This window comes from Papaver somniferum, chromosome 6, assembly GCF_003573695.1.
Source record: "Papaver somniferum cultivar HN1 chromosome 6, ASM357369v1, whole genome shotgun sequence".
Classification (NCBI taxonomy): domain Eukaryota; kingdom Viridiplantae; phylum Streptophyta; class Magnoliopsida; order Ranunculales; family Papaveraceae; genus Papaver; species Papaver somniferum.
Genome location: NC_039363.1, coordinates 162285182 through 162306593, shown reverse-complemented (window position 1 = coordinate 162306593; position 21412 = coordinate 162285182). Strand labels below are relative to the sequence as shown.

At 40.6% G+C, this 21412-nt stretch overlaps 1 protein-coding gene across 1 annotated transcript; it reads left to right on the top strand.

Moving 5' to 3' along the window:
• The first annotated feature begins 17829 nt into the window (after positions 1 to 17829).
• On the top strand, positions 17830 to 20675 carry LOC113291726. Its single transcript, XM_026541224.1, has 3 exons — positions 17830 to 18070; positions 19372 to 19883; positions 19974 to 20675. Exons 1-3 carry the CDS (start codon positions 17830 to 17832, stop codon positions 20673 to 20675), a joined length of 1455 nt encoding a protein of 484 aa, XP_026397009.1.
• The last annotated feature ends 737 nt before the right edge of the window (positions 20676 to 21412 follow it).

Sequence of the window (21412 nt, the reverse complement as noted above, 5' to 3'; positions counted from 1 at the left end):
AAATTGAACGAAAATTTACATAGAAAATTGATTTGGGTTCTTAACTCTAATCATTGTTTCTTCTTCTAGGGTAGGCCTTCTCCAATAGATGTTAAATTCCAAAAAAAAAACTGAAATTCAAACTGATAAGAGGAGGAAATTCGATGGTTCCACTAATTTTCTGTAAGTTTTACTGTGGATTTCTGTAAAATTCTTCTCATTTCCACTTAGGTTTATGAATGTCTAAGGTTTGGATGTTTAGTGAGTTCGTTTCTTAAGATTTTTTGCTCATGCTTTAGGCCTTGATGAATATTTTGTCCTTAGTGGTTCTAGTTAAGATTTGGGATAGTTTTTTTTATGTAAGTTAATTATTGGTTCTCCTCTGTCTGACTGAATTTGCAGAATCACCTGTATGGTAGACAAGACTCTAGAGATTTGGTGGAAGATATATGATGCTGTAATAGTCCACTTAGCTTCAGTTAGCCTCCCACCCGAAGTTTTCTAAATATTAAGAAAACAATGTAAACCATTGGACTCCAGGCTCAATATTAAGAATTTGTTAGCATTTAATATGTGAACTACCTACTAAAATTTATGTCTATTTTTCAGAAATAGCTTGAGGCGCACACTAGAAGCTCGTCCTAATATTCGGTTTCAAACTACAGAAGTAAGTTATATGTTTACTTGTTCCTCAGCTCGTCATAATATTGAGTGTGACCTTACTTGCGGAGGATCTGTTTTATAATCTCATAGCTATGTATCCTTAAATTTTCATGTCTTAGACTATGACTCTTAGTTGTGAGGACAAAGCAGTCCAACAAATCCGACTTAGTTGAGATCATCAGGAAAAGTCACTAAACATGGTTTAGTTTGTGCAGGCTTAGTGTGAGGAAACATGGTTGAGATTACAGAAGTGATGTCAACGAGACCTCCTATTCCGTCTCAAGCTGCATCTCAATCCGTGCAACGAAGGGCCAGTGCGGTTGCATCTCCGCCACCTCCACCTCCACCATCTTCTCAACCTGAGGTCAGAGAAAGTATGAAGCGGAAGAGAACATCTTGGGTATGGGATCATTTCGAAAGGAGTGTTGATGAAGCTGGTATTACATGGGGGAAGTGTAACTACTGTGAAGGTGGTAAATATAAGGCTGGTGGTAAGGATTATGGAACATCTAATTTGACCTGGCATTTGACTAAGTGTCAGAAGTATTTGGATACAGTAGAATCTGCACAGCCTAGAAATCTGGGAGATCAGCAACGTATGGTTGGGGATACGTTTTGTCAAGAAGCATGTAGGAGAGCCTTGATAAATTTCATAATCACAGATGAACAATCTTTCCGAATGGTTGAGGGTGAAGGGTTCATAGCATTTTGTAGGTATCTTGAGCCGAGGTTCAAACTTCCATCTCGGATGACCGTCTATCGTGATATATGCAGGTTGTTTGTGACTGAAAAGGCCAAGTTGGTGAACTATTTCAAGGTGAACAAGGTTAGAGTTTGTCTCACAACAGATACTTGGACGTCCATTCAGAACTACAACTACATGGTAGTTACTGCCCACTTTATCGATGACCACTGGAAATTACACAAAAGAATCATATGTTTTTGTTTAATCACTAGTCATGGAGGTGAACATATTGGAAGAACATTGGAGAAGTGTTTGATCGAGTGGGGGCTTGAGAGAGTGTTCACCATCACTCTCGATAATGCATCTGCAAATAAAAAAGCAATAGAATATGTCAAGGAGAGAGTTGTCAGTTGGGGATCATCAATTGTTGGAGGTAAACATTTGCATGTCAGATGTGTTGCCCACGTATTAGCTTTAGTTGTTAAGGATGGGTTGAAGAAGTATAATACTTCAGTGGCAAGAATCAGGTCAGTGGTTAAATACGTCACAGCCTCTCCTGCTATGATGAAGAAGTTCTTAGAAGATGTATTTGACGAAAGAATTGAGTATAAAAAGGGATTAATATTAGATGTAAAAACAAGATGGAACTCCATTTTTTTGATGTTGGATTCCGCGGAAAAATATGAAAAAGCCTTTATAAGGCTAGCACGGTCAGATAAAGCATTTCGTGAGAGGTTTATCTTCGATATTCCCGATGAACCAGAAATGGGTGTTAATATTGATGCTATTGACAGTACAGATGTTCCCGATGAATATGAATCTACTTCATCTGATTCTGATGCTCTTGAAGAACCCGTAGCTGGTCGGAGAAAATCCAAGAAGAAAAAGCCTCGTGTGCATGCTCCTGAAAAGTATGATTGGGCTAATGCTCGAGTCCTAGTTTAGTTTTTACAGGTATTTTATCTTTCTTTATCAACCATTTTAGAACTGTTTTCATGAAACAAAACAAGGTCTGAAACTTAGAACTGATTGCATGATACAAAACAAAGTCTGAAACCAGTAGATGGATTATAGATTGCGATAGTCAAGGTGGTTAGTCTTAACTTTTGTTGATTACTCGTGAATCTTACCTCGTCTGTCACTTGTCAGTAATACAAGATCTTCAAACTAGTATCACACTGGGTTCATTCCTATGGTCCATTGTAAAAAAGAAATGGACTTTTGTTGTTTATTTCTTTCATTACCTTTACTGCAATGTAGTTAGTTTTGTCACTAAGGTTGAATTTATCACTAGGAATAACCCTATCTCAATATATGAGTTACTGTAGTGTTACTCTTTACACCATCCATGACCTCTTTAGGTATTAGTTTACATTGTGGATGCTTAAAATGTGAATTAATTAATTTGCTTCTTTTTTCATGTATGATTTTTGGCAGTTCATGAATTATTAATTGCGTTCACTTTGAAGTGCAATGTACTGATTTTGTTGTTTGTTCATGTTTGGAATGTCCAACATTGCATTTATCTATGCTAGTATGTTCTGGAATATATGCTTCAGAGTGTGAAGTGTAATCATTGGGAAAATCACATTTGACGCATGCTCATATCCTTGTAATTGAAATTGCTCATTCCAAGTGTCTGTGTTTGTGATTCAGTGTCTTGTTAGAATAGCATAGTTTGAATGGTACAGGCCCTGCAGGGTGTTATTACTATACATGGTTTAATATGCATTATCAACTGGAGCAAATTTATTGCAAGTTTTTCTTTGACAACATCCATCTCTATGGACGCAATTGTCGGTAACAATTAGTACTGTATCTACAGGTATTTTTTGAAGCAACTGTTGAGTTTTCTGGTTCTACGTATGTCACTTCGCATACATTTTTGGCGGAAATTTGTGATGTACGTGGAGAGTTAAATGAATGGAAAAAAGCTCATTATGATCCTCACTTAAGCCATATGGGCGAGAAGATGTTACTTAAATACAACAAGTATTGGGGTGAGTATAAAAACATGAATCCTTTATTGTTTATTTCTGTGCTTCTTGATCCAAGAGAAAAAGAACGTGGACTGCAAGTAATACTAGAAGACTTGATTATGCATGATATTCCTTGGATGAAACAAAGATTGGTAAAAAATTGGTTAGCTAAAGTGAAAGAGGATTTTAATGAATTATATACAGCTTATAAGGCAGAATATGCAGGTGTAGGAAGTGTGTTAGCCTCGTCAGAATCTGTAGGTGAAACTGGTGGTAGTCCTAGTCAAGAGAGCTCTAGTTCTAGTTCTACGTTACATAGAAAGAGAAGATATAAGTCCCATAGAGAAGAACGTAAAACCCAGTTGTCTACAATGGAGGATTTGGACAAATCAAGAGGTGGAAAGATACTTATCGGAGCAGATTTACTCACCAACAAAAGACAAGAAAGAAGGTTCAAAGTTTGATATATTGACTTGGTGGAAAAGCAATACTGCAAGGTTTGATATTCTGTCACTTATAGCAAGAGACATACTTGCTATTCCCGTCTCTTCTGTTGAAAGTGAATCTGCTTTCAGTACTAGAAAGCGAATACTTGGTCATTTCCGTAGTTCTTTAAGACCCCGAACTGTGGAAGCGTTGATTCTCCTACAGAACTGGTTGGGTTTATCAAAGATACATATGCATCAAGTAGACTCGTACATTTTTTCTCAACTGCTCAATTCATCCATTCAAACCATCTGTTTCACATTGTAAATCAGATTGAAAACTCAAATGGGTTTACTTGGAATGTTGTTATGAACTGAGTTCGCCTAATATTGATCACTGTAGCAATATAACATGTATTGGCTTTCTAGGGTGTGCACAGTCCTTGACCTTTCTTGAAGCACGCGGGTGCGAACTTACACCAGAAGGGTTTCATTTTATACATCTAATGAATAGTTATTTTTCTGGATTTTAATGAATTGTCACAGGGGATTTACCCCATACATTTAGTTAAACTTTTCCCCCTATGCTAGTTTAGTGTACAGCAGGTACCAGGAACATAGTATAATTTCAAATGTAACATTGGTAAACATTAGTCTGCAGTTCCTGTACCTCCTTGAGAAGTTTTCAGGTCTACCTACCTTGTCAAAAATTACTGTCTCGATTTTTTTTGTTGCAATTTGTACAATTAATCACTTCTACATTGTGTTTCATGCTTCCCTTGCTTCAGCCTCTTGTTGTTGATGGTCTTTGGATAAGCTACAGTGTATACAATGCAAAAAATTAGAATCTCTCTTAACTATGAATACTTATCCTTAACCACTCATGTTTCAACTGTTGTTATGCAGATTTATTTGGTGATCTTAGTATGTATTCCATCCTCGTAGATGATGATTGAAGAAGAAGGTCATATGAAGAGCTTTTGGTGATGATACTGCTATATGAAGAACAAGGTTACGTGAAGAACATGAAATTATGCTGGGATTCATCGTCGATTTTGAAAAGAATGGAACTCTTGTTTCTTGAGACTACAAATGGATTTGTGCCTGGCAGGATGTTTTTGTCTGTTCATTTTTCCCTAGTTAGATTGGCAGTACCATTGGGTACATATTTAGATAGGCTGTTGCAAGATTATTCTTTTCTATTTTTCTTTTTGGGAAACACTTTTTGTATACACAGTCAAGGTAGTAACTATGAACCACAAAGTCCAGAACATAGTAGAAAGTAGGAACCAGAACATAGAAGGGAAAAAAAACGGTTATACCCGCTACCCTATCCTACCCGACCCGCCAAATAATGGGTCGGGTAGGATCTTACCCGTTTAATGGCGGGTAGGGTGGCGGGTAAAAAATTTCTTACCCGCCATTTAGCGCGTTGGGTGGCGAAATAGGCCATATCCTATCCACCCTACCCGTTGTGCAGCCCTAGATGTGTTGACTGCGCTTGCGGACGGTACATTGGTATTGGTCATTCCCTTTTGCTCTCATTCGATACGTCTACATACTTTTTCTGCATCGTCGTTGGCGGAGGCACAGACCTCAGACAAGGATTCAACATTTTTGTGCCGTCTCTGAAATTGGTGGCGCGCTCCGAGCGAATGTTTGATGGCTCTTGCTACAGCCGGTTTTCCATACTCTTTAAGTGAAAAAAAATGTCTCATTTTGCAGCTTGACAATATCAGCTTGATTTGTGACAACATCTTCTCATATTTTTTCCATACCTTCCATGGTGATTGGATTTCGAGCATTAGCGGCTTTGGAAGTGTTTGGGATGTCCGGGGTAACTTATGAAGCGGAGAGTTGGGATTGGTGATTGAAGTGAATTCCGATTAATGATTGAATTTAGACCTAAAATCCACCATCTTGAGTTTAGGAAGATTGGAATGTAAATTGAGAAATTGGCTTCGCAACCGAAAGATTAATCTCCCACTGTGGTTGCCAATTGTTTATGGGTAAAAACTGTTTCTGTTGGTTTTGGTAAATTTGGGTGTGTGGATGAGAAACAAATCTAAACCTAAAATAAATGCACTGCACGGGAGTACTTTAGATTCGAGAGATCAATCTGTACAATCCTGACCTAAACCAAGAAATGGTCATTCCATTCTTGATTCGGTCACAAAGTGAAGGAGTTGGTCTTAGGGAGGGAAGCGAAGAAGTTGTTGAGACCATAATGGTTAATTCTGAAGGTGTGTTTATTTTATGACTTGTATCAGAATTTGGAACTGGCTTGCGGAATGAAAGCTATCAGTTCTTTGGTATTTTTCTGGATATTGTGTTGTTGTTCTGACCAAAACTTGTGTCTGGTTGAAATATGTAAAACCTATTTATACAAGTCATATTGAACGCACCCTGATCTCGTAGAAACTGGGAATGATGAAGTGATGGAGAAGTGGGGTCATGTGTAAATTCTAGAACCACGTTCCCACTATGAAGGAAACGGGTTAGTTTACACCCACTACTTCTTGACGCATCTAACTTCCCTGCTTTCTGACACTTTATTTTAAGGCACGCCGCACGTTGTAAACCGCCAGACCAATACCCTGATGAGCATCCCCTAGTTTGTGACATGTTTGATGTCTCGAGTGTTTTCGTGGAAAACGTGTAGCAGATTGCTATGTGTGGCAAGTCAAAGTCAGGAGACTTGCCGCAGGAGAATAGCATGTGATGCTATTAAGCTTGTCTTGGATGGTCGCCTAAGACTTTCCACGAGCCTGTCAATTCTGTGGCGAATTTGGACGGTTGAGATTGTAACTCATTAGAAAGGGAGGCCATTGATTATGGTCACACTCTGTTGGCGCCTGATAATAGAACAATGGCGTCATTGGCACATGTCAATGGGGTAGTGGCACATTTAGCGCATGCCAGTGGCACGGTGGTGCAAATAGCACCTGGCGTAGCCATGGCCTCTAGATTTTGGCACATTGGTGTTAGACCTAAATATGGCTTGGCAACATTAGTTCCAGTTGCCACATCAATCCCAATGCTCTGGGTAGCATTACATGGCTTGGTTGGCATAACAACTTTACCCAAATTAGGGTTTGGCATGCCGAAACCCTAATTAGTGCGTGTGGCATGTGGCCACGGCACGGTGATGTTTTAGTGCAAACAGTGCTATAGACATGCCAAAGGAACTATAGTAATGCCATAATGTGGAAACGGCCACAGGAGCAAGGGTTGCTATGAGTGGCTATGATATGTCGCCATTCTTAGGGTTTCCTGGGTCCCGCATGGCTCGTGGCATGTTGTGGAGCCCGATGTGGCGTAATTTGGGCCACGAATGGAAATTAGGGTTTCGATTAACGCCACTAATCCAAGGTCGTGTTTCTGATTAGGATACCCTAATTGAAGTCTGTTATGGCGTTGGCCATGAACAGAAGGTGGGTTAGCACGTAAGTGCGCTATTGATGGCACGTTGGCACGTTCGGCATGCTGCTGCGTCAAAGTGGCACGTTTGGCATGTTTGGTATTATCACACCTGCACGTCAGCCTTATAAGTTTGCACCTATGCAAACAACCAACTCTTCAGTTTATCAGCGGAAGTCTTTAGCCTTCTTTCTCTTTACTTAAACTCATTAAATGCACCCCATAATGCACTCAATTTATGCCATAATTTACTAACAACAATCAGCCAACCAAGAACACTTAGAACTTGACACAATCACTTCATTTTATTCCATCAAAGGGAAGAAATACAAAACTTGGCCACTTAGGGACTTACACATGCTTCTTCACCTTGAGCAAAGCCTTAGTCTTACAAAAACTCTCATATTTTGAGTCTCTCACTCACATATGCAAGCCTTACTCTCACATATCCTAACCTGCCGAATTTTCCATGCTTTAGGACTATTTATACAACAGATTCACTTGGACAAACCGTGCACAACTGTTGCACACGCATGGGATAGCCATTTGTCCCATAAAGCAGTCTGTAACCGCCAATAACTGTGCTAACTGGCCAGTTCTTCTCTAACTCGGGCCAATCATCCAACACCTATTCTCTAGCAGTTAGAACTCTTTTCCCACGCTTATAAACTCCCTTTATAACCGTTTTATTTTGTCTCGCGTGTTTAGCATGCTTGTGAAACTCATAATCAACTTGCAACCGTCACTTGAGCTGTATTGCGCTACTTGTTGCGCTTTACTGAATTTAGCCTTGATCCTTTGCTCGGCCGCCTTGGCCCTGCCAATATCTTGCTTTAAGATAATGCACATTCCATACTTGTGCTTTAATCATCAAGGCCAGCTCCTTAAACTTACTCTAGTTACTCATGCGTCATATATGCTTCACTTCGCCAAGTTTGCTTGACAATAGCAATGCCACTCTTGCATTACTAACTTGTTTGCACTTGTCCAAGATTTGGACCTACTTGGAAATAATGCATAGACTAATTCTTAGTCTATTCTACCTTCTTGCATCATCCTTGAGTTTTGGCATACTCAATTTCACGGACATGCCAACGTGCCACACCACATGTTGCATCTTGCATCTTGCAACTTTGGCTTCGTCTTTCCTTTCCCTTAATGAAGCTTCATTGTGTCGGCCAATAAGCTCCATTACATAGCCAAATGTCTTTACAATGTAGTGCTACTCTTGCACTTTATTGGCCCTGCGGGGTTATGCCATTCTTAGCACTTGACAGTCTATACAGTATGCCGCTATTATGGCTTCACAATCTTTGCATTGCGCTGTTATGGGTGGATACTGACTTGGCCTGCAATTCTGTGATACACAATCATTATGCTCACTTGCAGGACCGGTCATAGACCTTCCCCACGTAATCCGTTCAACGTCCTCGTTGAACGCGACCCAGTATGAACGTCATACTAGTCTTAACTTTGCCTCATTTGCTTTCAGAACCTTTTTTGAAAATCGGCAGTACTCTTTTGGCTAAACCCTAAGCCAATGGCCCCCCTCCGATTGCATCCGCATCACTTAGCTTTACTTCTTTGTAATTGATCTCATATACTTGAGCCACTTCTCGGCGTCGTGCACTACACTTACGCTGCTACTCAAATCATGCATCTAGGCCTGTCAATATTTGTCCGATATCCGGTATCCGTTTCCGAGTATTCGAGATCCTATAGGATTTTATCCGTTTTAGCGGATATCGGATCAGATATTTTATCGGATATTTCTTCCTTAATATATCGGAAACGGATTAGACCCCTTCTAAAATGTTAATATCCGGTAGTATATGAACTTATTTGTAATTTATCCTAATTTCGAGTCTAGTATCGGATATTATCGGATATTGTTGGATAAATATCCCACAAGTGTCAATTATGAAAATGTTTTACAAGGGTTTTTAAGCTTTTTTGTTATAACCGGATACTATCGGATATCCGACAGCTTAGCCTATCGCAATCGATATCTCATTTTGATATCCTATAGGATATTATCAGATATCGAATATCCGGTAGTGCTTAACATGTCGGACATCGGATTTCTAAATATCCGACGGATATTCTTCCATTGACAGGCCTACATGCATCAATACCCAAATGCAAACCTGAAATTCTTCTTAGGCAACTCCCTTTAGCTTGAATTTCTCCTTGAATCATTTATGCCAAAGTGTACACACTGAATGATTCTTCTTAATATGATCACCATGATCATTGTCATAGTCTTCCACTTCCCGAATTTGCCTTTTGCATCTCGCTCAACGTGGCAAGGACTTATAAACGACTTGGCTTCATTTTCAATCAGTTTTGTCGGTACATGCCTTGGATTGTTGTTCTCCTGCTCTTATTAAGCATGTCACATATTGCATAGGGGTTCTCCTCAATACTCGAACTCAACACTTCATGCCTTACCAAACTCTGATTACGCAAACATCATTCAAGAACTCGTTTCTATGAATGTGGCCACCAAGTATAAACTCTTCATACTTATGCCAAGTTGCATACCCGAACTGAAATGGCAAGTTTTCTTTGCTTAATTGGTTTAACCAAAACTATTGAGTTGCACATCCCATCTACGCAACTGTGACTAACTATCTTTTGGACATAACATAGCTAACCCGTTAGTTGTCCATGTGCCATGCCTTCAAAGCCAATATGTCTCCAAATACTTCTTTGAACTGCATTGCTTGTTTCCTGGAAAGTGTGTGTCTTTCGCCAAGGCCATGGTTCTACCCAACTCATGTTTGCTGATAAAATAATTTCTAACTTGCTGTATTGCTTGCACTGTCGCCGCCCATATGCTGTCGTGCCATTTTGCAATCCCCAAACAGCAATATCACTTCTACATCAACTAGGACCCTTGTTCTATGCTTTGCTTATTAAATTTCGACTTCTCTTGCTACTGCATACGTTAGGCTAAGTATTCTACTTGCAACATCTCCCCATGAACTAGCTTTACATCGTAAATAAAGAGGCAAGACTTTATAAACAAAAACAACTTCATTCATTACTGCTCTTACATAACAAGAACATGTACCATTACATGATTGATCCACTGATCACTTTTGGAAAGCTAAAACTTCATTAACAAAGTAACTTTCTTACACCAAAGAAAAGTATATACAAACTTGCAGACTCAAATAAAAGTTTGTACAACCAAACTCTACAGACAAAGTTTGCAACAACCAACAACTAAAGTTATATAAAACAAGGCTAGAAACACTCTTGTTTTGGCACTAAAGTGTCGTCATTGGAGACAGCAACACTTACTCTTATTCTTAGCTTAGTTTATTTTGTCGAAGTGAGCGACCACTTCGCTGCGAGGCCTCTTCCTCGAACTTTCACTTCGGCCTTCACGAGTCTTCCTAGAATGGTTCCCATAATCATCCCCAACTGATGCCTTAAGTTGCGCCTTGAGCGGACAGCTTCTAGCGAAGTGTCAACCTTTGCAAATGAAACATCCCCTATACTTCCGGGCTGAAGGGAATAGTTCATCTTCCTTTGGCTCATGCTTACGCTTACTGCCTACAGATTTTTCCTTCCTTTTGGCCTCACCTTCACAGCTTTGCACATCTTCAGTTGTCGTGCAACTGGTAAGCCCTCTTACCGCTTGAATAGCCATCTGGATACTCTGGATTTTGCGCTTCTTGAGTTCAGCAATCACACTCGAACTCGCGCCAGCCAGAAATTGGAACATCTGATCTTCTCCACTCATGCCACGTACTTCTTGCACCAATGCAAGGAAGTTTTCAGCATAGGCCTGTGGTGTACCAGTCATTTTTAGCCTACGCAAAATCTCTCTTGCGTACCAAGCACCATTGCTTGGCCAGAACTGACATCTCAGTCCATCTTTCATGTCATTCCATGACATATGATTGGCATAACTAGCAGCTTCATCTTCTTGCAGCATAGTTCTCAACCAAACCTTTGCATCACCACCAAGGTAATTGCCTGCGAGAGTTACCTTTTGTTCTTCCCTAGTTCCATTCGCCTCAAAGTATGCCTCAACGTCATACAAGAAATTCTCAATTTCTCTAGCATTTCTGGAACCTGCTTAACCTCTTGGATCTGAGACTCGATTTGAGATTTCTCCATACATATTTGTCCCTACAAACATGTCGTTACTGATTAACCCGCGAATGCTTGTCACTAACTCGGACATTTGCTTCGCATGGCTTGTTAGTATGGTCTCTATGGCACTGAATTGCACCTTCAATTCAGTCACTTCAGCATTGGTTTCACAATTTAACAAGGTAGCATCAGACACCTTGTCTTCAACAGTGCCTACCCTTTCGTCAAATTCTTTAAACTAATATTTAGTCCTTCCTTCAAGTAAATATAGCCTTCCCTTATCTTCAGAAACAAGAGGACTTTCAAGGCCATCACATCCCAGGACTATAGTCAGATCACCAAGATCACCATACTCCTCAAGCTGATCAAACATACCTGGTAGTGCTTCATCGATCATCATGCCACTAAAACTCATTTCTAATGCAAAAACTCTGTAAATAATGCGCCACTTACTTGCTCACAGGAAAATAACTTAAGAGAGAAAAACACCAGCATATTATCCAACAAATACACTTGAACAGTGTACCAAACACATCTCTGATAACCGAAACTGTCACACCTTCAAACACTCCATATATTTTTCCGCGAAAGTGTAACCCGGCATCACAGTGGTTCTGTGAATAAAGCTTCACCCACCTGCACTTCAGCCTTATAAGCAAACAACCAACTCTTCAGTTTATCAACGGAACTCTTTAGCCTTCTTTCTCTTTACTTAAACTCATCAAATGCACCCCATAATGCACTCCATATATGCCATACTTTACTAACAACAATCATCAAACCAAGAACACTTAGAACTTGACACAATCACTTTTTTTTATTGCATCAAAGGGAAGAAATACAAAACTTGCCCACTTAGGGACTTACACAGACTTGTTCACCTTGAACCAAGCCTTAGTCTTACAAAAACTCTCATATTTTGAGTCTCTCACTCACATATGCAAGCCTTACTCTAACATATTCTAACCTGCCGAATTTTCCATGCTTTAGGACTATTTATACAGCAGATTCACTTGGCCAAACCGTGCACAACCGTTGCACATGCATGGGACAGCCATCTGTCCCATAAAGCAGTTCTGTAACCGCCAATAAATGTGCTAACTGGCCAGTTCTTCTCTAACTCGCGCCAATCATCCAACACCTGTTCTCTAGAAGTTAGAAATCTTTTCCCATGCTTATAAACTCCCTTTATAAACGTTTTCTTTTGTCTCACGTGTTTGGCATGCTTGTGAAGCTCATAATCAACTTGCAACTGTCACTTGAGCTGTACTGCACTACTTGTTGCTCTTTACTGAATTTAGCCCTGATCCTTTGCTCTGCCACCTTGGACCTTCCAATTTCTTTCTTTAAGCTAATGCACGGACCATTCTTGTGCTTTAATCATCAAGGCCAACTCCTTAAACTCACTCTAGTTACTCATGCGTCATATATGCTTCACTTCGCCAAGTTTGCTTGCCACTCTTGCATTACTAAGTTGTTTGCACTTGTCCAAGCCTTGGCCCTACTTGGAACTAATGCATAGACTAATTCTGAGTCTATTATACCTTCTTGCATCATCCTTGAGTTTCGGCATACTCAATTCCACAGACATGCCAACATGCCACTTGCCAACATGCCACACCGCATGTTGCATCTTGCAACTTTGGCTTCGTCTTGCCTTTCCCTTAATGAAGCATCATTGTGTCGGACAATAAGCTTCATTACTTAGCCAAATGTCTTTACAATGTAGTGATACTATTGCATTTCATTGGCCCTGCGGGGTTTTGCCATTCTTAGCACTTGACAGTCTATACAGTATACCGCTATTATGGCTTCGCAATCATTACATTGCGCCGTTATGGCTGGATACTGATTTGTCCTGCAATTCTGTGATGCACAATCATTATGCTCACTTGCAGGACCGGTCATAGACCTCCACCACCTAATCCGTTCAACGTCCTCGTTGAACGCGACCCAGTATGAACGCCATACTAGTCGTAACTTTGCCTCAAAATCGTAAAGGTCAAAATCGTAAAATCATGATACTGCATGATTTTACGACTTCAGGCATGTTTCTGACACCAGTATGGATACCCAGTATGGTGTATCTGGCTGTTGATGGTGGATTTTCAACAAAGGTCAAAATCGTAAAATCATGATACTGCATGTTTCTGACACGACTTCAGGAATGTGACGATTCATATTTTACGAGCCATGATGAATATGTTTCTCTAAAGGCCTTCACTAGCTGAGTGTTCGATACCTCGCATTTCATCATGACCTCTATGTAGAATAACATAATTGGGCGGTTCTCCGTATGATTGAGGACTTAACGCCTTAAGGACGTCGGTGATACTCACTGTTCCCTGACTACGTGAGAGAGACCCACCTCTACATAGAAGAACGATTGGGCGACTTTCCGTAAGATTGAGAGCAATAACGCCTTCAGGACGTCGATGACACTTACTGTTCCCTGACTATGTAGAGAGACCGTGTATAGATCCAGGCGGATCTCCATAAGATTGAGAGCAATAACGCCTTTAGGACTTCGGAAACACTCGTTGTTTCCTGACTATGCACCTTTCAGAACGGATATGATGCTTTAGCTGGCTAATATCCCTTCTGCAATAAATTAATTCTACCATGACATTCACCACTGAATTCGTAGAAGATAATCTATTTTTATCTCATTACTCCGATTTCATGATCGAATCCACGACTGATCTCATGGAATGGTAATGGATAATCTCATTACTCCGATTTCATGATCGAATCCACGACTGATCTCATGGAATGGTAATAACTACTTTCATTACTCCGATTCTATGGTCGAATCCACGATCCCATGGAATGGTAATACTCATTTTATTATTCTGAATTCATGGTCGAATCCACAGCTGATCCTATGGATTAATAATAAATAACTACTCACTTTTATTACTCAGTTTCATGAATCATTCTCTACTGAATTTCATAAATTAGTAATAATTACTCAACAATCGGGCATCTGGAATATCACTGAGTAAGCCCCATAAAATGGTGCAAGTGTACTCAACAATGATGCACGAACGGGCACCCAAATGCACGAACGAGCATTTGAAAATATGGACAAACGAGGAATTCTACACAAAATAGGAGAGAGAAAATAATAACATAAAAATAATAAAGAGGCGTCCATAGGCCGGGCCCACCGGCCGGCCGGCCGTTCTCATGCCTCTTCCATTATTTTTTCTTATTTTTGTTATTTTCATGAACTCATGAAAAATCCTTCATTCTAGCAACTTTCCTTGTTTGAGCAAAACTCACGGTTTCTCCATATTTTCATGGCTTCATGAGAAAAAATAATATAAAATAGGGAAAGATGTCGCGGGACCGGGCAACCTAGTCGGTCGGCCATGCCCTGGCCGTGACCGGTCCCACACCTTGCAATCCCTTGTCCTTTCATAATTATTATTTCCCTAATCTCATGAAACTTCCCCGTTTCAACAAAACTCATGGTTTCTCCATAGTTTCATAGTTTCGTGAAAAATAATAATATAAAATAGGGAAAGGTGTTGTGGGACCGGGCTACTTGGACGGCTGGCCATGCCCTAGCCGTGGCCGGTCCCACACCTTATAATCACTAATTTTTCATAATTATTATTTCTCTCATCTCATGAAACTCCTCAGTTTGAGCAAAAATCATGGTTTCCTCATATTTTCTCAAATATTGCTCAAACCATGAAAAATCCAAAAAGTCAAATAGTCACATAACCGACTAGGCTACTCACGCCAAATATTAAAATGTCATTATTTTAATATTTTCCGAATTTTGATCAAACGAGCAAAGTTCTACTTGCCCATTCGAGCAAAATCAAGAATTTCAGTCAAAGATCGAACTCTTCTGAAAATCCGAGATATTGCTCAAACGCACATCAGAAAAATCCGAAACTCTCAAGACTGAGACACGAACATTGTGGTGACACGGGCATGCTTCCTTGACCGACCAAGTCCGGCCCTAAGGATTGCAAGGAGCCGGTCCCACACTTTTTCATAATTTTGACCTAATTTGCTCAATTGCTCATATTGGGTCCAAACTCTTTCCAACCGACTTGGAATTTTCTCAAACGACCATCTGATGGTCCCATGACCACCAAGGGCCGGTTTTATATCCTCTTGATCGGTCCCTCACTTTTCCATAATTAGGTTTTATCACCTAATGCTCAATTGAGCACTATTTCAATAAATGATGAAACTTGCATTTAATCATCATTCTTTCACCAATTGGTCAACTCAGGACCCTGGTGCACGCTCACTTGAGTACTTGGAAATCACATGGATGTCCATCATCCCATGTGGTCGGTCCATCTATCACTCATGAACTGTTTTCAGCAATTAATCAATTGACGAACGATTAATCAAAAATTAGGGTTTCGAACAAACGCTTCACGAATTCATCATTCTGAGCAAGTTCAAACACTAATAAATTAATGTTGATCCAAGAATAAACATCTGGATTCATTATATAATATTCGATAGTCTACCAATATTTTAATTAATATTTTATTAGGTCACGACATCAATAAATAATTCGTCGAATTGAACAATAGTTGCTCAGTTGCTCGAATATTGATACAACTATCAATATTCAGTAATTTATCAGTCATTCATCGAATTGAGACATACTTGCTCAGTTGCTCAAATATTGATTTATCAATAGTCAATAATTCGTCGAATTGAGCGATACTTGCTCAATTTCCCAACTATCAATATTCAGTAATTCGTCGAATTGAGCAATACTTTCTCAATTGCTCGAGTATTGATCCAACTATCAATATCCAGTAATTTGTCGAGCAATACTTGTTCAGTTTCTCGAATTTACAATATTCGTCTAACATGTTCCATTGAGCATTCGATCACTCATGCTCGATTCAACAAAAACTAGACTCATTGTTTAAACAGTCAACAACTGACTAATTAAATACACGTCTGTCATGCAGACTCCACGATTCGTGAGACATCAATAACGTCACATGGAGGGATATCAATTAGGGTTTTGGTCTGGCGGCCTACGACACGTGGATTCATCCACAATGAGAAATGTGAGTAAGTCATGCAAACGATTGAATGAGTTAGCAAATTAGTGGGTGAACGGTTAACCAAGTCTCTGCACGACCTGGAACTGGTTTCACCACGATTTCCCACTTACCCACTCTTTCACTCAAGAAACCGTCACACTTACAGGGATCAAGGTTTTACCATTCTGACAGTATAAATAAGTCTCTGAATCCGTGATTGACATCAACATTCGTCTACACAGAATTTCTCGAGCAATTACTCTCAAGAATTCGTCAATCTCCCAGAACTTATTCGAACTCATCAGTTCACAGAAATTGCAGAAACCTTTAACACATCCACAATCCTTGATCATCATTGATCCCACATAATTCTCAACTTCCCTCCTACAGATCGACCCATCTCCCTCTTTGCGACCGGGTTGACTCCGGAACGACCATTGACTTGGTTTAGGCCGGAGTCCTACAGATTGATCTCTCGAATCTAAGCACTCCCTTTGCAGTGCATCTGTGTGAGGTTGAACAGTTTGCTCGGTTGAGGAGTCTCGACAACAGGCTCATCTCTTCAATTCCCTAAAAAATCATCAAATCGTTTTTCCCCATCTGCAGATTGGCGACCACATTGGGAGATTAATCTCTCGGTTGCAATCTCGCATTTTCACAAAATGGTTGGTCTTAGGTCTATCTCAACTACTTCGAATTCCTGTCAGAATCTTTCGAATGGAAATGTTCCTCCTTCCAACACTCCATCCAATGGAATAGTCAACCCGGAAATCCCGACCTTGATCGAGTTGGCACGAGTACAGGAGATTCATACAAGGAACATGGACCTGATGAAAGAAACGCTGAAAAACATATTGAATTTCCTCGTCAGACTGACATCGGATTTGAGTGGCGCACCTGCTCAGGAAATCTCGACGCTGATGGCCAATCCTTCAACTGATGATCATCCTCGAGCCAATAGCTTCACCACTTATGAAAAGACGGTGGAACAAGAGGTCACACATTTAATCGAGAATCTAAGTGAGCTCCTGCATTTCTCCATAGATCAGCGTACGAACACTTTTGATGCACTCAACAAAATATCATCTGACGCGCGAATAGTTCCATCATCTCTGGTGGTTGAACAAGTGTCCATGGTATCTGAATCTTCGGTCAACAACATCACCTTCATTGAGGAAGACCCGAATGGCGGAGGAAGGACATAACCGAGCGATGTTCGTAACTGCTTCTATTAAGGATTCTGAATTCAGGAGAGTTCTCATAGATACAGGTGATTCTAAAAATATTATCACTATGAAGACTCTCAAGGAGTCCAAAGTTCCGCAAAGCAAGATCATTCATCATCACATATTGATGACGGGTTTTGAAGGAAGCCAGAGTCACACATATGGGTATGTCTATGTGGATCTGAAAGTAGGGCCGATTCAATCCACTGTCAAGTTTCATGCGATCGAGAAAGACCCTGATTATCACATGATACTTGGGAGACCTTGGCTTTATGACAATAAAGTTGTTCCTTCGACGTACCATCAATGTATGAAAGATTTGGTCAACAACAAATTGTCTGCATCCCAGCCTCAGTGTCTCCTTATGCTCCGGTTTATGATGCTGAGTTCTTGGAATCTCCAAAGAGCATCCCCGAACCTCCAAGCAAGATCTGTGGTACTCAACTCCCAAGTTGGAAATCTATTGAGAAAGCTGATGAACCACCATCAATAGATGCTAAATCCATCAAACCGTCTACCACGCCACTCAAGCGTCGTCAGGGTCAAGGTACAACTCATAAGAAGTTTAATTTTGTTACTGATTATGATGCAGATGGGAGAGTCATTTATCTCCGTCGAAAAGATTAGCAATTAACAGGGGAGGTCGATGAAAAGTCTCCCCGCCCCGAAGAGTCATGCCAGAGTGAGCAATCGCCCGATGAAGAAATTCGAGACGCACCACGACAGCTGCAAGATGGCACGGATTCCACAACTGACGGTCTTGAGACTATCAACATCGGAACATACGAAAACCCAAGGCCGATTTTAATCAGTTCTGCTCGCTCATCTGAGGAACGAAAAGGATTGGTAGGTCTGTTGAAAGAGTATCAAGATATCTTCGCTTGGACATACGAAGAGATGCCCGGTCTAGATGACAAACTGGTCACTCATCATCTCCACATCACTCCTGGATCCAAACCTGTCAAGAAACCGCCCAGGCAGTTCAGACACGAGGTTGAGGAAAAAATCAAAGCGGAGATCCAGAAATTAATCAAACCCATTCAATATCCAACATGGCTGGCGAACATTGTCCCAGTTAAGAAGAAGAATAGTCAAATCCGATGTTGTGTGGACTTCAGGAACCTGAACAAATGTTGCCAGAAGGATGATTTTCCTTTACCCAACATTGATATGCTCGTTAATACAACCAGTTGTCATGACATGTTCTCATTCATGGACGGTTACAGCGGATACAACCAAATCAAGATGTATGAACATGATGCTAATAAGACCGTGTTTCGAACTCCGATCGGAAACTTTCATTACACAGTGATGCCTTCCGGCTTGAAGAATGCAGGAGCCACTTATCAACGAGCCACGTACGTGATATTCCATGCCATGATGCACAAGCAAGTGGAAGATTATGTCGACGATGTGGTGGTAAAGTCGAAACTCGAGCATCTCACCTGGAAATTCTGAGACAGGTTTTTGAAAGATGCAGAGAGTATAAGTTAAAGATGAATCCTCTGAAGTGTGCTTTTGGTGTATCCTCCGGAAAGTTTCTAGGATTCCTGGTCACTGCAGAAGGAATCAAGGTCGAACCAGAAAAAACAAAAGCCATTACTACCATGCCTCCTCCACGCACCGTGAAAGAACTCCAGAGTTTTATAGGCAAGGTAAATTATATTCGGCGTTTCATTCCTGGGTTGGATCAACTCATCGCTTCGTTCACTCCTCTGCTGAAGAAAGGAGCAAGTTTTACATGGACGACCATTACACAAGACGCATTTCAGAAAATAAAGGAAATAATATTATCACCTGCTGTCATGAAATCTCCAGTGCAAGGACGGCCATTAATACTTTAATCAGCATCTAGTGACGTCGATATCGGAGCATTTCTTGCTCGGGAAGATGAAGAAGGCATCGAATGCCCAATCTGCTACTCCAGTCGTACCATGAGGGATGCTCAACTACGATACCCAAAATATGAAAGAGCGTGTCTTGCATTGGTTCATGCGATACATAAGTTCAGGAATTATCTACTATCAAACAGAGTTGTGCTGGTGGCCAAAGTCGATCCCATAAAATTCTTACTGTCGAAGCCTGCACTGATTGGGAGACCGGCAAAATGGCTATTTCAGATGTCAGAGTTTGATATAGCATGTGCTCCGCCTCGAGCAATCAAGGAACAAGCAGTTGCAGATCTACTTGTCGTTTTCCCGGGAGAAGACATCACGATGCTGCATGAAGAAGTGCCCGGTGAATTTCCAGAGATCTCAATCATTCAGGAGGAAACATGGATATTGTACTTTGATGGATCCGCCACTCCGATCAATGATACTGGCGATGCAGGCATTGTGCTAGTATCTCCATCTGGTGAAGTATTCTCATATTCTTTCAAGCTGGATTTCCATTGCACCAACAATTCAGCAGAATATGAAGCTTTGCTACTGGGATTATCTTTGTCCAAGCAAGCAGGAGTAATGCATCTGGAGATAAGAGGAGACTCAAAGTTGCTGGTCAATCAAATGAATGGTGTGTACTCTCTCAAAGAAGTAACACTCGCCCCATTCAGAGCCGAAGCACAAAGGCTATTAGCTCATTTCTCTGATGCGAGAATTGTGCATACTGACCACTCCAACAACCGACACGATGACTGCTTAGTGAATCTTGCATCTAAGCTGCAGTTTGAAGGGTCAGAGAAATCCATCATTGTGCAAAGACGTTCTGTATCTTCCACCTGGCTCACTCAAGTTGACGATGCTCAATCGAGCGACTGGCGGGCACCCATTATTCATGAATTGAGCAGTTCTCTTATAAAAGGGAAAATCAGCCTCAGAGAATTAAAGAACTTATTTCTGCTGCATGGAGCATTGTATTATCGCAATCCCGACGGATCCTTATCACGATGCCTTGGAGATAAGGAAGCAAGTGAACAACTCAAACGCATACACGAGGAAATATACGGACAAACCCTGGTACTCACACTTTACAGAAGGCTTCAAATACTCGGATATTATTGGCCCTCCATGGAGGCTCAGTCAAGGATGCTACAAGGGTCCTGTCCCAATTTCCATACACCACCTCATCATTTAGAAGTTCTAACAATTCGTCACACTGGGGACTGGAGAGAACCTTACATAAAGTATCTTCTTGACAACGATCTACCGTAATAGAATAAAGGGGGGATCAAACTCGTTCAGAGAGCCAAGCGTTTTGTCTATTTGGAAGGGATTTTGTATCGTAAAAGCTTTGGTGGGAACCTCCTGAGATGGTTGGCTGAACACGAAATTCCTACAATCTTGAAAAAGATGCACGAAGGAGAACACCAAGGAAAGAAGAAATTATTTCTCCAAATTCATGAGAAATACTATTGGCCAACCATGGAAGACGATGCAGCTGCCTATGTTCGGAGATGTCACCAATGCCAAGTTCATGGTAACCTCATTCACACTCCTTCTCTTCCATTACATTTTGTAGCAGTCAATGGCCCTTCTATAGCTGGGGACTGGATAATATTGGAAAAATCATTCCAGCATCTTTGAAGCAGCATGAAAACATCATCACAACAACGAAGTAATTCACCAAATGGGTGGAGGCTATTCCTCTTCGAAGCACCACCGGAGTAACAATTGCAGCTTTCATCAAAGAGTACATCATATGTAGATTCGACGTTCCTGAGTATATCATCACGGATAATGGAACTCCTTTTTCCAACAAACATGTTGCAGAATGAGGATTTTAATAAAGTGCCACACTTTCAATTTCATGTTTAACAAAGTGCCACCATTTTTTTAAGAATTTATTTAGTGCCACACATTTGATCTTTTTCATCCAGTTTTTTTCAAACAAAAGTTAACATCCGTTAGTGCATAGGTGGCAGTAGTTCAGCTTAATAAAAGACATTTAT